This window comes from Apaloderma vittatum, unplaced genomic scaffold (assembly GCF_000703405.1).
Source record: "Apaloderma vittatum isolate BGI_N311 unplaced genomic scaffold, ASM70340v1 scaffold15026, whole genome shotgun sequence".
NCBI classification, from domain to species: Eukaryota; Metazoa; Chordata; class Aves; order Trogoniformes; family Trogonidae; genus Apaloderma; species Apaloderma vittatum.
This window is the reverse complement of record NW_009720130.1, coordinates 1-16,307: the sequence shown is the minus strand read 5'-3', so window position 1 is coordinate 16,307 and position 16,307 is coordinate 1. Positions and strand designations below refer to the sequence as shown.

At 39.9% G+C, this 16,307-nt stretch overlaps 1 protein-coding gene across 1 annotated transcript in view; it reads right to left on the bottom strand.

Moving 5' to 3' along the window:
• The window catches only part of TRPM6 (transient receptor potential cation channel, subfamily M, member 6), a gene marked incomplete at both ends in the record, with an annotated part of 48,405 nt that extends 32,835 nt beyond the window's left edge, over positions 1-15,570 (bottom strand). Inside the window, 9 exons of the mRNA XM_009870909.1 lie at positions 1,199-1,299; positions 1,420-1,492; positions 2,883-3,006; positions 4,283-4,457; positions 5,713-5,884; positions 6,655-6,779; positions 7,630-7,843; positions 8,199-8,379; positions 15,458-15,570. Coding sequence (XP_009869211.1) covers positions 1,199-1,299; positions 1,420-1,492; positions 2,883-3,006; positions 4,283-4,457; positions 5,713-5,884; positions 6,655-6,779; positions 7,630-7,843; positions 8,199-8,379; positions 15,458-15,570 — 1,278 coding nt within the window. The remainder of the gene's footprint in view (positions 1-1,198; positions 1,300-1,419; positions 1,493-2,882; positions 3,007-4,282; positions 4,458-5,712; positions 5,885-6,654; positions 6,780-7,629; positions 7,844-8,198; positions 8,380-15,457) is intronic.
• Positions 15,571-16,307: the final 737 nt, after the last annotated feature.

Genomic DNA, 16,307 nt, shown 5'->3' with positions numbered 1-16,307 from the left:
AATGAAACCAACGATTTCCTTCTTTGCCCTTCAGCGGACACCTGACACCATTTATTTTTACCAGGTTTTGTTCAAGAACATGGTGTGATCATCTCCTTTCATAGACAGTGAACTGAGCCTAAAGAGGCAACAACAACAACAACAAAATCCTTTAATTCACGGATGCCCAACTGTAGACATCTCAGACTTAGTCCTCCGTATACTCAGCCATAAATATTATAAGAAAACATTATAGGAAAACAGAAACTGGTGATCAATAAATTCAGTTTTCTTGCTGTGCCAACTAACCAGTTACAGTCACTCAAAAAAATACACTCACTGTCTATTTTCCAAAATTTACTTTGTAAAGAAGAAATGGCACTCAGGACTGGAAAACTAAACCTTGTAATTCTTGGAAGGTAAAATGTAAAAAGTACTTCTGGGAGTATCAGATATAATTTCTTGCAGAAAATATTTACTCTTATAACAAAATGGAATAGCCTGTGTTGCGGCACAAACAATTTTATAATCATCTATAAAAATCTTATTATATAATGAGGGTTTTACTTAAATACTTGATTACATCTGAAAAATTTAACATAATTTATATGATTCCATTGCTACTGCACATTCTTTCATGCACATATAGTTAATGTAGGTCTAAATCATGGCCTGCCCTGATTGCAGCTAGTTCTAAGAAACAACATCTGAAATAATGACATGATGCCACAGTGCCATAGTTCAGTCTTTTTTATACCTGGTAACACCATAAAGAACCTTGATTTCTGTATTTCTATCTAGAACCAGGAAAGCAGAGGCAACACTCCTTTGGAGTTTACTCCTCTGGAGAGAAGAGTACTCAGGGCTACACTGAAACATCTTTGACCACCAATGATTGTCAACATAGGCTTGAGGAATACATATCCAGAAGGACCACTGAAACTACGTGGAAAAACAAGCAGTCAAAAATACAGGAAGTTTAGATATCGCTTCTTCTTTGGGGAAATAAATGTGTTTGATTCTTCATCTGATGCACTCTGCAGTTGAATACTTTGCAATTTTAAGAATAATGCCTCTCCAAAATCAAAGATGATTACTCCAGAAGACTGACTCCAAGCATCAACTATTCCTTAAATAAAGTTTGACAAATGCAAATCATGGAAAATTAGTCATCAAAATAAAGTGTAAAGACACAGTGAAAAATAAAAAGTAATAGTACCTTCCAGTGTTGTCCATAAACCAGTATGTGTTTCTTGGCAATATCTAGCTGGTCCCAGGCCAACGCCAAATCTAGCTGATCTGAAGCACACATATTTGTACCTAGGAAATAAGTAAACGACCTAGCAGTTTTGACATATTGATGTTACTCCTTTGTTTTGAAAAGCTAAGCCAGTAGGACTGTATGCTAAATGAAAACTAGTCATATTTTAAGACAGGTACCTTTCAAGACTGTAGTCAGAATTGCTAAATCAATGTCCTGCTGATCATCTGATTCTGCATCAAATATGGTTATCTGTTAGAATTGCAAAAGTATACTATTTAAGACGAGGCAGAGAAGTCTGTAGTTATTTCTTCTTGGTAAGGGCTGTGATAGATTAAACCATACACATTTCAACACCAAAAGTGACAAACACCAGTCACAATTTTCCTTTATTTCAGACAGAAAATGTACCTTTTTGCATAGGTACCTTTTGCATAGGAGGGAAGCATAACCCTCATTTTTACAAAAGCTTAAAAAGAAGACCCAGAGAACGACAAGCTGGTCAGTCTCACCTCAGTGCCTGACAAGATCATGGAGTAGATCTTCCTGGAAACTATGAGCCAGCAATGTGTGCTCACAGTCCAGAAAGCCAATGACATTCTGGGCTGCATCAAAATAAGCGTGACCAGCAGGTCAAGGGAGGTGATTCTCCTCCTCTGCTCTGCTCTTGTGAGACCCCACCTGTGGAGTTGTGTTCAGCGCTGAGGCCCCAACATAAGAAAGACCTGTTGGAGCAAGTCCAGAGGAGGGCCACAAAGAAGATCAGGGGGCTGGAGGACCTTTCCTGTGAGGACAGGCTGCAAGAGTTGGGGCTGTTCACCTTGGAGAAGAGGAGACTCGAGGGAGTCCTAATAGTGGCCTTCCAGTACTTAAAGGAAGCCTACAGAAAAGAAGGGGAGGGACTCTTTATCAGGGAGTGTAGTGATAGGAAAAGGGATTGAAAAAAAAGTAGATTTTATTCAGGTGTTAGGAAGAAATTCTTTTCTGTGAGGGTGGTGCGGCACTGGAACTGGTTGCCCAGAGAAGGTGAGGAAGCCTCATCCCTGGAAGTGTTCAAGGCCAGGTTAGATGGGGCTTTGAGCAATCCGATCTAGTGGGAGGTGTCCCTGCCTGTGGCAGTGGAGTTGGAACTAGATGATCTTTAGGGTCTCTTCTGATAGCAACCATTCTATGATTCCAGAATTCTATTTGCAAACAAGCACCTGAGCTGCTAAACACGTCAGCACATTTTGAAAGTACATTTCAATACTCGAAACAAGTTCTAGCACCGTTCTGTTTTGAGTAGAAAAATGGATGGAAATACTTCTAAATTACAAATAAGACACTACTGGAGAATAATAAAAAAAAAGAAAAGTAGGAATTACTTGATCTTTCCTGCAACAACAAAGATATCTGACCTTTTAGTAAAATCAGAAAGTATGTCACTTCATAAGCAACCACTGAGAATTGAGAAGTTAACTAAACAGGTTCTGTGAAGCTATTCAACATATAAACTAGTACAAACACCTTTGTGTTATCTATATATTAGAGATAATACCATTACTTCTACAACTACTGTGCCCATGCCAACCCACTACAAAAAGAGTAAAAAGGGTAACAGCAAATGAAGACATCCTAAACTCAGAGCCTGAATCCCACTCACGGACTCTCTGTGTTCCATGCATTCCATCAAAATGTGAAATAGATGAGTGGACTGCTTCTGTCCCAAGCTAAATGTGTTTTGAATCATCACTAAGACTTCCTCCTTCACCTGAGGGAGCAGCTCCCTGAAAAACAGATATACAATCCTGAGTAAGTATATTTTTAGCTACTACTTACTAGCTCAAATGACACCTTAGCAAAAGACAAAACTTGTGCTAAGCAGAGACATATGAGAAATCTCTTATTTCTACTTCTCTGTTAACTTATTCCTGCCTTCTTTCAAAAACACAAAGCAAAGATATCCCATAATATAAATTATTACTCACAATGGCATTAGTTCTACCATGCATACACAATACTGGAAATATAACAAATGAAAAAACTAACAATTTTCAAAGGATTGTCTGTGAATATAGAGACAAAAATCACTAGATGTTTGGCAAACTTTTTCTTTCTTTCAATAATCATATAGGGATAAAATTTAATTCCTCATTATTTGTTCATTAGGCTTCATATCTCTCCCATCTCTTTTCCCCTCATCTATCTTTCTGTTAACCTTTTTGTTCACGTTTTCCTTTTCTTTTGCAATGGTGGGATTTACTGTTTTTTGAAGATCAAAAATACAGAAAAAAAAAATGAAGAAAGAAGTTCTCAATACAGCATATTAGGGAAAAACAGCAAACACCCCCCCCCCACGAATATTTAGACAATACAATATATAATTAGGATATAAGTCCATTAAATTGTTCATTTAAAAGACTTGCCAAAAAATAATTTTCTTCACAAACGTATATATTTGTTTATTTCCAGTTTTGACATAAAATTTTCAACAAGCTAGGCTTAATAGAGTCTGCAGCTGAGGCTGCACTGGACATGACACAAAACAAAGAATTACAGCTAGCCAAGGTTGACAAACCTAGGTTACCACTGGGTAAAAACCAAGGCATCTTAGTCATCCTCCTACACTAGCCTGAGGGTCCTACAGCAGCTAACCCCAGCCCTAGTCTTGAAAGCTTTGAGCAACCCAAATCCAAGCCCACTTAGAGAATACTGAAGGCAGGAGAAGCAATTGAGTCAAAACCCAAGCAGGCATTCCGGGGTCACCCCGCAGTGTCCCTCACCCAAGGTATGAAAAATTATAATATCTCAAAATAGCTAGACTCACTTTCTTTTTCCTCTTCAAAAAAAGCCAAAGTAAATTAGGCAGAATAAATCTTTCAGCACTAGTTGCAGGCAAGAAAGGAAGAAACTCTTGTCTGACTTTGCAGAAGTAAAAGCCAGAAAAAGACAATGATGGGGTCATTATCAGAGGCACTAGAAACGAGCTGTTTTGAGGCAAGCATTTTCAGGTCCCCCACAGTATGACAAACCAAGGAAAAGGAGCATTACGCCACTACTCACCCCGTATCATCTGTGTGTTTGTGTGTAAAAGCCAGGATATCTGCAGCTCTGCCAGTGCCCTCATAGACGACCACGGGAACAGCTGGTCTGGCCCTTACGTACTCCCACACCGTCAGAATCACATTGAGGCCTCCTTCCACCACCAGTCCAACTACAGGTACACCTTGGCCCATTCCTGTTTCAAAACACACCTAACCAGTCACACAAAAAAATCAGAACATCTGGCAAATAAACGCTCATACATGGTTCCACAGAGAGGAAATCATGCCTTTACCATCTCTAATTTGACTTACACTTTTTAAGACCACCACAGAATTTCTGCAACCAAACAAAAAAGACCACAAAAACACCCTGATAAAATTGCAAGTGGCCGTAGCACTGGAAAGAAGAAACAGAATGTCCCTCTGACCTTTACAATAGCTCTCATACACAAGGACACTGGTGGCACATGAAATGTGGTCAATGTCAACTTGTTTACCTACCCAAACAGAAAAATAATCACTCCTCCTTTACAGACTTTCTCAAATTTTACAGCAGCAGGGTGCGTTTTTTTAATAATCAGAAGTAAATTTCAAACAAGATACAATAGACATGGAAAAACAACAGAAAGTCTGACCTGCAAAAACTCATAGTAAGAAAGGCTGTAAGAGGCTGAGGAAGAAGCTCTAAATATGAACACATTAATAACTGGATAAGTTTCTAAGTTCGTAAATATCGTAATGTGAACAGATAAAGGAAACAAGGATTCAACATCACAGCTCTGTTAAATTCTTTTTAACACACCTCAAGATTTGAAACACTAGGTAAGAGTGAACTTCCACAAATAATTTATAAAATCTGGTGCATAAAATGAAATAGTGGTCTACGTAAAAATACTTCAGTCATGATTTCTATACTATAACTCCATTACTGTATAGGCAAACAAAGGAAGTTAAGCAATCTGACAAATATTGGCTGAAGGTATTTGTGCAAACAGTCTTTGTTTTGGTATCTGAGGAGGTCATAGACCTAACATATAGAAGACTTATGAGGATAGAAGTAATGATCAGGGGAAGAAGGATTCAAATTCCACTGAATGGGACAATTTTTCCACCTAGCAAAATCCTGGGAAACTATCTAGTGTCGAAATAGATACCATGCAAAACTAAAAAGTGAGTAAATGCTCAATACTTGCTAAATAGTCTGAGTCATTTAGATGTCTCTACAACTGAGAAACAAAAATACAAGTTAAATGCATAATGCTTTATAAAGATGTTGTTCTTTTCATTTTCCTGATATTCAAAGTTCAGGGCATGTGCAATCAGTAATTTTCAACCTCAGTGAAATCTATGGCAAATGAAGATGTATAACACATAAGAGGAAATATCAAGTACTTCCACAGTTTTTAGGACAGATTTTTCTGTCATAAAGCTCACCACAGGAATACTCACTTGTGTGTATTTTTTGAAGTGATATGTACTTCTCCAAATTCCTCCTAAGTATCATTTCATTCCCATACTTGCCTACTGTCCCATCATCTGCCATTAGGAAATGAGAATGCATGCTGTTGAGGGTACTTAGCTTGCTGAGTGGGTTACTGAGAGTCTGGTACAGGCAAATTACCTAAGAAAAACAAAATAAAAAGGTCTTCAAAGGAACCAAAAGAATATCACCATTTATGTTGTCTCACTTGTATGTATTTCTTCATCATACTGTGATCTTAAAGCCTCCATCATGCTATTTGCTGCTCTACTGAAACATGTTCTTTCACGTTTGAATGTAAGAATCATTTGATTCTTAACACCAACAAAACCACAATTAATAACACCGGAGGTATTTCTGAAAAGGCTTGTAGTCCTTAGTCAGAGTCATTACCTGACTTTCTTTGCAACAGTTGAAATACAATGGCGTATTTTTCCTGTGTGTGTTCCCACTAAAAACATGTGAACTATCATTTTTCAGGAATTATTTTACATTACTTGTCAAGTGTTTTTAGACAGTTACAGGGATTGTGCCCTCACACTGGTACTCACATAAAGTTCTAGTTTATGAATAAAAATCACTCACATTAATAGCGTATTTGTGTATAACATTAAACTGATTGCTCATCCTGAATCACATGAATACAGAAACATATCATTTGCAACCACAAGAAAATTTCCTAATTAATTACAAAATTTCAAAAAGGAATGGCAGTTTCCTCTAAGAAGAGAAATATTTTTAAACTATCCATTTACACACAAAATGCAAACTGGTGAGCAAAATCTAAGCCTCTATTAATGAGAAAAACTATCAAACCAGCGAAAAAAAGCAAGCAGAAAATAAAGTATGCAAGAAAGCTATAGCACTCCTTGAACATGAAGGCTTTTATTATTAAAATGTGTCCAACTCACATCTTTTCCAATGAGATCCCTCCGGTTCTCAATGATACCCCACGGAGGAATCCCAACAGCACAGATCTTCCGCAGATGTGGTGAGGTACAACCTTTCAGTGCATCCCCCACATGCTTGGACACTCCTAAATAGATAATTACATCATCCTTTTTTCTTTTACATTCAGAGACCTGCTACAGGACACCAACGAAAAGGTTTCCCATAATTTAATTTACTCTACCGTTAGAATAAAACCACCTCACCTAACAGTAAATAAGCAAACCATCCCACTCAGCTTCTATATGTGATGTGCACTGCAGGAATTGTAATGGTCAGATATAATGCATCAATGCTTCAAACACAACACATATTTCTAATGAATAATGCTCATATATGGTGTTAGTGGTGCTTTCTACCTCCATAAAACTTTATTATTTACATAAATACACAGGACAGGTCTCCTATAAGGGCAATGTATTGAATAAAAGCTAAAGAAGTAAAACTGATTCAGTTACATGGTTTACTGACCGCCCCAATTTTTGAGAGTAGTCTACAGGGAGTTTTAGATACTAATAGGCTAATTAATCAATTATCCTAATTAAAAACTTTCTTAATTATAAAACAACAGTTAAATTTAGATTTGAAAAATGTTTCAAAAACACCAGTCACAATCCTCAGAAACTAATTATTTTAATGAAGCAGCGAAATTGACTGCAAACAAGTTCTAGTTATCTACTATCAGTGTTTCTTCTTACACGCAGAATATTCCACTCTTCAGTTAAAAAAAAATATACATAAATATTCAGAATGCTTGTCAACAGTAGAGGAACATGATGCAGTTTTGAAGAATGCATTGTTCCTCAAAAAAAAGCACTTCACTTCATGCTAAAATATCACAAATTATAAATGAAGTTCATTGTATTTGCCCTAAATGCATATGTTTGTATGCAGAGAAAGAACACCAAAGGAAGACTGAAACAAAGAAAAATCACTACCGCTGTTGATGCCTTCTGTAATTATCCATGCTCCTGTAGTCTCAGCAGCCTTCACCAATCCCTTGCTGAAAATCTGCTTGACCTTTGAGGGAAGCTTGAAATTCTGAATGCCTCCATGAACAGAGATCACTAGCTTTGGCAACTCCATCTGCCACTCTTTAACCATCAGGTGCAACAGCTGATCCAAACTGCTATCATAAGAGATTCTAATATACTGGAAGAAATAATAGTGGGTAAAACATCCTTTAAATACTCTAAGAGAAGAAACTTCAACATCTTACAAAGTTCTCAGCATTCTCTTAAAGATTTTGTACAGGATTAGGGAACTTTCACAGTACTGCTAATGTAACAGCACAAAAATACATCAGTAAACAATACAGACAGCATGACAGACTATGCTGAATTAAGTTCAACATAAAAATACCATACATAGACTCTACCTTGACTTACTTTTAGATTCTCAACCTCTCTTAAGATAAATAATCTGATATTCACCTGAAACCACTTTTTGCCTTTCTTATGTTGAAATTATAAAAAGAAGTTGGACATATAAGCCCAGCATCTAATACCTTGGCATGGTAAGTGTGATCTCCATCTTGAAAACTGATTGTACCAAATGCATCTGTTGGACTCGTCTTTGTGTGTTTTTGAACAGACCATTCTCCACCATCTCTCTGTGAGGCAGCCTGATAAATAGGCCAGCTACAGTCTACTCCTAGGTGATCTCCAATTGGCCGTCCACAACAACATCTCAAAATGAAATAAAGAAATTATTTTATATCAAACACACTTGCATGCAACTCTAGGATCCTCATCCCAAATAGTTTCTCTACAAAGAGGGATATTGTAGGCTTCTGATACACAATATAATAAAAATTAACTCAGCTGAAAAAATATTAATAGTGGCAAAATGACATTGAATTAAATTGTAAATAAGTTTTGTTGGATACAGTATTTGTTCCCTAGCTGAGGAACACTAACAACAGTTGGGAGACTAGACTGGATAATTTGGAAAAGTCCCTTCCAACCCAAACCATGATGTCATTCTGTAACAGTTTGAGAGTTCCATATAGCAATTCCAACCTGAGCAATGCAGCTCAAATTTCTGGTCTTGCACGTGACATTTCAGAATATCTGAGGACACAAAAGGGTTCCTATGATTATTACCACAGGTTATTCTAGGTACTGAAGAAAGATCTAGGAGCTGCCTACATTAATCAGGAGCAGAGAAACACTAACACTGGGAGGTCAGCAAAGTGACAGGTTGAAGTGCAGTGTTAAGGGAAATTTGGTCAAGTTCATTTAGCATTAGAAGTTTTCAACTGGATGAATAATGCAGATTCCAAATTCAATCAGTATTACTGTCATACAGGCATCGTCAGGCTTGTCTTCTGCAAGATTAATTGCAATGTAATTTATAGTGACATCTGACAGTCCAGTTTCCCTTTAGATATTACACAAGTTAATACACCCTGGGAAGTGCAGATAAATTCTTCTTTTACTCTTTTAAGATGCCACACAACCTTCAACCACCCACACTCAGTAACGGCCTTTGGACTCCGATGTATTACTTGTGGATCTAGGGGCAGATTAGACATAAATATCTAAAAAACCCTGAAGAGGTACACTCAGAAAGAGAAAAATATTTCTGTTGAGGTGAGTGAGAACTAACTAGTGAAAGACAAATACATTTAAAATAACAAACAAACAAAAATATACCCCAAAGCAACCCTAAGCAAATTAAGGACATGAACTGCTTTAGAAAGGCACTTTTTGATACCCAGAAATCATGAAACTGTGTTTGCACTCCAGTTTTTCAACACAGGCAAATTAGATTTGATTGATTCAATGTTGTGCAAAAGCAGACTGGAGAAGGAGGCCTCTCGCGCTCTTGGGCAATTAATAAGCCAATTAGACAATCTTATTCAGTAGAGATTAAAGACTTGTAGGGGCCCAGCACTGCAGAATAGACTTGAGCTCTCTCGTCACATGTACGATGACAGTTAGCTAGAAGTCAGAAGGCAACACGGCTACCAAAAATGCCCAAATTGTTGTCAAGACAACTCAACATGGATTAGGCTAACTTAGAGTGTCTATACCTATTCCCTAGCTGAGACAAATAGTGGGATATTAAAGAAATTCAGGGACTTGCCAGAAAGAATCCTAGAAAAATCAAGAGCAAATGATGTAGCTGGGCATGGGGGAAACTCACAAGTTATTTTAAGCGGAAGTATTGCCTGATCTGGCTCACTGCATGACTCCCTAACAATTTTCACTGTGGTGTTACGTAAAAAAAAAATCCCAGGGACTAGCAGAGGAGGCAGCTCCTGAAACAAACTACTGATCTAGGGACCCCAAAAGCAAAACACTTTGCAGTTTTGCCTCCTCATAGGTAAATGACAATAAGCAGGTCAAAGCTCATGAACTAAACAAGAAGTATCCAAGCTGGAACCTGGAGAATAGGCCAGTCACACTAAGTCACCTGGAGATATTCAATTATATTACTATTTCCAAAGACTGTGAAGGATTGACACAGATGAAAATTCATTGCTGACTTTGTGGTGTCAGATAACACATGGACCCAGAATCCACTCTCACGGCTGCTGTAGAGACATATCTAAGCAAAAAGTGTTTCAGAGCAATGAAAGATAGCACAACGGACACAGATTTAGATAAAAGTCACCCATAAAGAGAATAAGGCCAATGACTACACTCGTTTATGACTCTCCACACATATCTTAAAGTAAGGACCAGAAGAAAGAGATGGTTTTGATATAATTATTGGTTTTCTATGATTCAGAAGAAAAACTTCTCTACAGCTGAGCTATTAGCCTTCTTGCTCCATTTTTTGTGTTTATTTTTTGAGGGGACTCCAGAGTAAGTGACAGCAAATGTCAGGAAAAAAATGATGTTTAGATGAAAGTTGAGAAAAAACATAGATACCCCATTGCCCTTTAGTCCTGAAAATACCTTGTGGCTCCTAGAGTGGTCTCACATTAACAAGACCTTTCATTCCCCAAACCAGATAAATAATAGCAGTCCAAATTAAATACTACATTACCTTACATTACTTACTTAGATACCACTAACTCAGCAAATACTAGCACTTGGAAGGACAGGACTGAAAAGCAGTCAGGCTCATCATCAATGGATTACGTTTTCTAAAATACGAATTAATTTCAGTGTATCATCAAATTATGAGCATAGCGTTGCTATTTGTCTCATAGATTACTGTTCCATTCAGGGTCTCAGCTCCTCCTAGAGGAGCAAGAGCGAGAGCAACATGCCTTTTCAAAGGAGAGATCCTGTGGAAAGGAACTTACCATCTGACAAGACCTATCAGGGCAGCAACCTTGAAACTGAGAGGTCCAATGAACACTGAACTACTTCAGTAATTAACATCATTTACACTACATACCTAACATTTACATGCAAATGCACCCAGAGGTAAGCTGCACTTAGTACAGTTTTATTATGCTAAGCAGGCAGTGGAAGAACTGCACATAGACCTAAGACACTGGTGTGTAGGATACAAGCAGCTGCTTTTACCTTCAAGATTGTCGTACCAAGAGATATAAACTTAAAAGGACTATTTCCCAAATAGTTCATGTTCTGCTCCAAACTGGCATGCTCTCTCTCTTTAGCCATCTAACAAGAAGGGACAAGATGCTACGACCTCCTGAGCTACTCAGGAGATCAAAAGCCAAGACTCTCAGGGGCTCTCAGGAAGGCTGAGGAAACCAAAGCAGAACATTACATACAACGTTTGTGGGTTGGATTTTTTCATCTGTAAAGTTTTATGCTGTGTACATAATGACAGGGCTTAAGGAGGAGAAGATCTACCAGCCAGGGATGACGAGTGAGTCAGGATTGCTTGGGAGCACTCTTCCCACACATGTCCTTGGGACCTGTCAGGGTGCAAACCAAAGTGCTGAGGGAGGTGGCTGAAGACCTTGTGCAGCTGTTCTCCATCAACTCTCAAAGGCCATGGAGATCAAGGAGGTCCCCAACAATGTGAGAAAGGCAAGTGTCACACCTGCCTTCAAAAAAGGGCAAAAGCCAATCTAAGGAACCACAGGCAAGCTGGCCTCCTGTCAGTCCCAGGTAAAATCAGAGAGTGAGACCTCCTGAAGCCCATATCTGGGCACAGTAGAGAGAAGACAGCAATGGGAAGCAGTCTGCAAAGATTAACCAAAGGTAAATCATGCCTGACTCATCCGACAAAGATGAAAAAGTCACAGGAACAATAGGAGAGCAGCAGATGTCACCTGTCTCTCTGCTAGCCAGGCTTTTGAACTGTCTCTCCCAATAATCTTGTACTTGGCCTGTGGCATTATGGTCTTGAAAGGAGGACCTGGTTTGGATGAGGAGGACAGTGTTGGATGAGGACCTGGTTTGGTGGTGGTGGTTGGTAGTTGTTGGGTTAGATGCTGCCTGGAGGCCAGTATCATGGAGGAAATGTGACTAGGGTCTTTACAGTGGTGCATGATGGAAGGGCGAGAGGCAGTAGTGCAGCTGAAACATGGGAGGCTCAAGTTGGAGGTAAGGAGAAGCTTTTTCTCCAGGAGGACAGCCCAGCAGTGGAGCTGGGGCCTGGGGAGGGTGTGCCACCTTGGGTGTTTCATGCCCCGATTTGGTGAAGTCGTGAGCAGTGCAGTCTGAGTCACGGAATTATAGAATGGCCTAAGCTGGAAGGGACCTTAGAGACCATTTCTAAACCAGCCTCCCTGTCGCCAGGGATGCCACTTGTCAACTAGATCAGGCAACACATGGGTACCAAATGGGAATCGAACCCACGATCTTGGCGTTGTTAGTGCCACGCTCAACTGACCGAGCTAACCGGCCCCCTCACATCTGAGCCAGCACTAGGCAGTGGCTGGAGACCTCCCCAGATCCTTGCCAGTCTGAATTATTCTATGATCCCATGAATATATCATAGGCATTCATCAAAACATCTTTGCAGTGACTTTCCCTTCTTTGCATCAAAGGCTCACTAAGCTACTAGTGAAGTAGGGAGCAATACCAGTAACACAAAAGCAGACTCCTGGAAATGTTACGCTTTGAGAAATAAGGGGAAATCTGTGTGGTTGACACTGAGATAAAAGTAATTGCAGTAGTCAGATTACTAAATTTGTTGCCCTAGCAGGCAGCACTTTAGAAACTGTGTCCAAAAAGGTCAGATACGAGACAATTTGTGAGAACATCTCAGATGCGTAACGATGCAAAAGTTCAGTACCACGTTAATGAATATTCATGCAGTAAGATTGGTCTCAGTGCTGCCTGGGATGTGTTTGTGAGCACTGCACCGAAGAGTAGATAGAGGCCACTTCAACACACCAGGAAAACGTGGACAAAGGTGCCAGTAAGTTATTCAAATTTGATCAGCAACTACTAAATGGAGTTATTCTACTCAGTATCAGCAAATAGTTGCATAATCCACTTAAAAACCATTTGCAAACCTTGGAAGTTCTCTGCAAGTAAGAAATCATTAACAAATTTCACTTACCTACAATATTAGGTCAAACAATAGTAGGCATGAAGTACATTCATATGACTTTTGGACTTTCGTGGAAAATTACAAATCTCAGGAGGCCCAAAATCTGTTCAACTGCTGATCTAATAAAAACAATATAACCAGCTATAACACTCATGTGAAAATTATTTCCTGTGGCTTAGAACAGAAAAACGCTTCTAGAATAAAGCTCTGTGTACACCTTAAGGTGTGCAAGAAGACTAGAGTAGTTAGCATCTGGGAAAATGTGCTGTAAGGTAATTACAGAGATGAACATCAGACTGCCCTGTTTACTCTGCATATATAGACAGACCAACAAATAGGATTCACATGAATTTAAACAGCATGAAAATGCTCGACAAAAAGTGAAACTATAAGATGGAAAAAAAAAAAGCCCAAAACTAAAGTTACAGATGTCTTTACAGAGAAAGGTGAAAGAAAAATAAAACTCACTCTGTGCGGTGCTCATTTCCAGTTTCTCTTCCTCCCTCTCCCACCGTAGCATTCACACTTGTGCAGCTAAACTGATTAGGAGGCTGATCTGGTGGAAAGCTAATCTTGATCTGGGCTTCCACTATCACCACCTTCCCCAGATTTATAACAATATGGTCTCTCTGTGGGGCGGAAGGACTGTGGAACTGCTGTAGTCTAGGTTTATACAGGATTAAACCACTATTTTTTTGAAGCACAACTTCAGCTTAGATACCTACCTGGCTATCCATAAGTTAACAGGAAGCATTAAAACATTCCATGAATTTCTAACTCTAGACACCTGCAAAAAGACATCTAGGCTTCTGCCAGCTCCCTCAGTACCCTTGGGTGGATCCCGTCTGGCCCCATTGACTTGTGTGTGTCCAAGTGGAGCAGCAGGTTGCTAAACAATTCCCCTTGGATTATGGGGGCTTCATTCTGCTCCCTGCCTCTGTCTTTCAGTTCAGAGGGCTGGGTACCCACAGAACAACTGGTGTGACTACTAAAGACTGAGGTAAAGAAGGCATTAAGTAAATCAGCCTTCTCATCATTGGTCAATGTGTTTCTCCCCATATCAAATAAAAGGGAGATTCTCCTTAGCCATCTTTCTGTCACTAATGTATTTTAGAATCGTTTTTTATCATCTTTTATAGCAGTAGGCAGATTAAGTTTTATCTAGGCTTTGGCCCTTCTGATTTTCTCCCTGCATAATCTTACAGCATCCTTGTAGTCCTTGTGAGTTGCATGTCCTTTCTTCCAAAGTTCATAAACTTTTTTTTTGTATGTTGAGCTCCAGCCAAAGCTCTCTGTTCAGCCAGGCTGGTCTTCCTCCCCACCAGTTTCTTTCAGCACATGGGGATGGCGTGTTCCTGCACCTTTAAGATTTTCTTCTTGAAGACTGTCTAGCCTTCCTGGACTCCTTTGCCCTTCAGGACTGCCTCCCAAGGGAATTCGTCAACCAGGTCCCTAAATAGGCCAAAGTCTGTCCTTCAAAAGTCCAAGATAGCAGTTCTGCTAACCCTCCTCCTTGCTTCTCCGGGAATCTACAACTTAATGACTGATATGTCCAGGACAGCCTCCAACCATCACATCACCCACAAGTCCTCTGTTCACAATCAGCAGGTCCAGCAGGGCCCCTTTCCTAGTTGTCTCGCTCACAAGCTGTATCAGAAATATCTTCCACACCCTACGAGAACCTTCTGGACTGTTACCTCTCTGCAGCATTTTATTCCCAGTAGACATCAAGTCCTCCACACAAAAAAAGGCTGGTGATTTTGAGACTTTTCCCATCTGCTTATAAAATACTTTGGTTGCCTCTTCACCCCGGCTGGGTGGTCTGTAACATACTCCCACCATGGTATTTGCTTTGTTGGCCTTCCCTCTGATTCATACTCATAAACTCAATCTCATTGTCACCATCATTAAACTCTAGATGATCAAAATACTCCCTAACTTATATGGCTACCCCATTGCCTCTCCTTCCCTGTCTATCCGTTCTGAAGGGTTTACAGAGATCCAGTGTGGCACTCCAGTTGTGTAAGTTAACCTGCCACATTTCCATAATGGCAACTATGTCATAGTTTTCCTGCTGCACAGTGGCTTCCAGCTCCTGTTTGCTGCCCATGCTGTATGCATTGGTGTAGACACACTTCAGCTTGGTTGATACTGCCACTGTTTTGGGAGAAGAAGTCCTAACTCCTACATCATCATTCTCAGGTGCTTCCACGGTTGCTTGTGCAACCAAGAAAAAGCGAAAGGTGATAGTTGTGGGTCACTCTATTCTAAGAGGTATGGAGGCACCCATTTGTTAATCTGATCCAATCTCTAAAGAGGTCTGCTGCTTACTGAAGGCTCATATCAAGGATGTAACTGAGAGACCACCACGCCTTGTACATCACATTGACTACTACCCGTTGCTGCTGTTTAACATTGGCACCAGTGATTCGGCCAAGAGTAATCTAAAGAGTATTAAGAAATATTACAAAGCACTGGCAGCAGCAGTGAAGGACTCTGGAGCACAGGTAGTCTTTTCATTGATCCCTCTGGTCAAAGGTATGGGGCAAGAAAAGGCCAGTTGGATCTGAAAAATCAATGAATGGCTACAGGAGTGGTTCCTGCAAAAGATTCCTGCAGATGATAAAATCATAATCCTTGGTGACTTCAACACCAGAGTAGGAAAGAACTCCTAAACCTGGAAAGGAGTACTAGGTAACCATGGTGTTGGAAACTGCAATGACAATGGTCGCCTCTTGCTAGAGTTCTGTGCAGAGCAGCAGTTCACCATCACCAACACTATCTTTCAGCAGAAAGACAGCTTGAAGACAACCTGGATGCATTCTCGATCCAAGCACGGGCACCTCATTGACAACATATTAGTGCCAGGGAAATATTCGCGATGTCTGTCATACCCAAGCGATGCCCAGTGCAAAATGTCAAACAGACCACTGCCTTGTGCGATGCAAACTTAACCTCCACTTTAAGCCCAGACCTAAGAGGGGCGGCATTCCAAGGAGGAGGCTCCAAGTTAACAATCTTCAAACAGCTACAGTGAGAGACAGCTTCCAGGTAAACCTTCAAACCAGACTTGAAGACCATCTCATAGATCCTTCTTCTTCCGTGCTTTGGCAACATATTAAAAATAGGATCCTCCAGTCTTCTGTAGACTCTTTAGGGTTCTCCTCCAAGAAAAACAAAG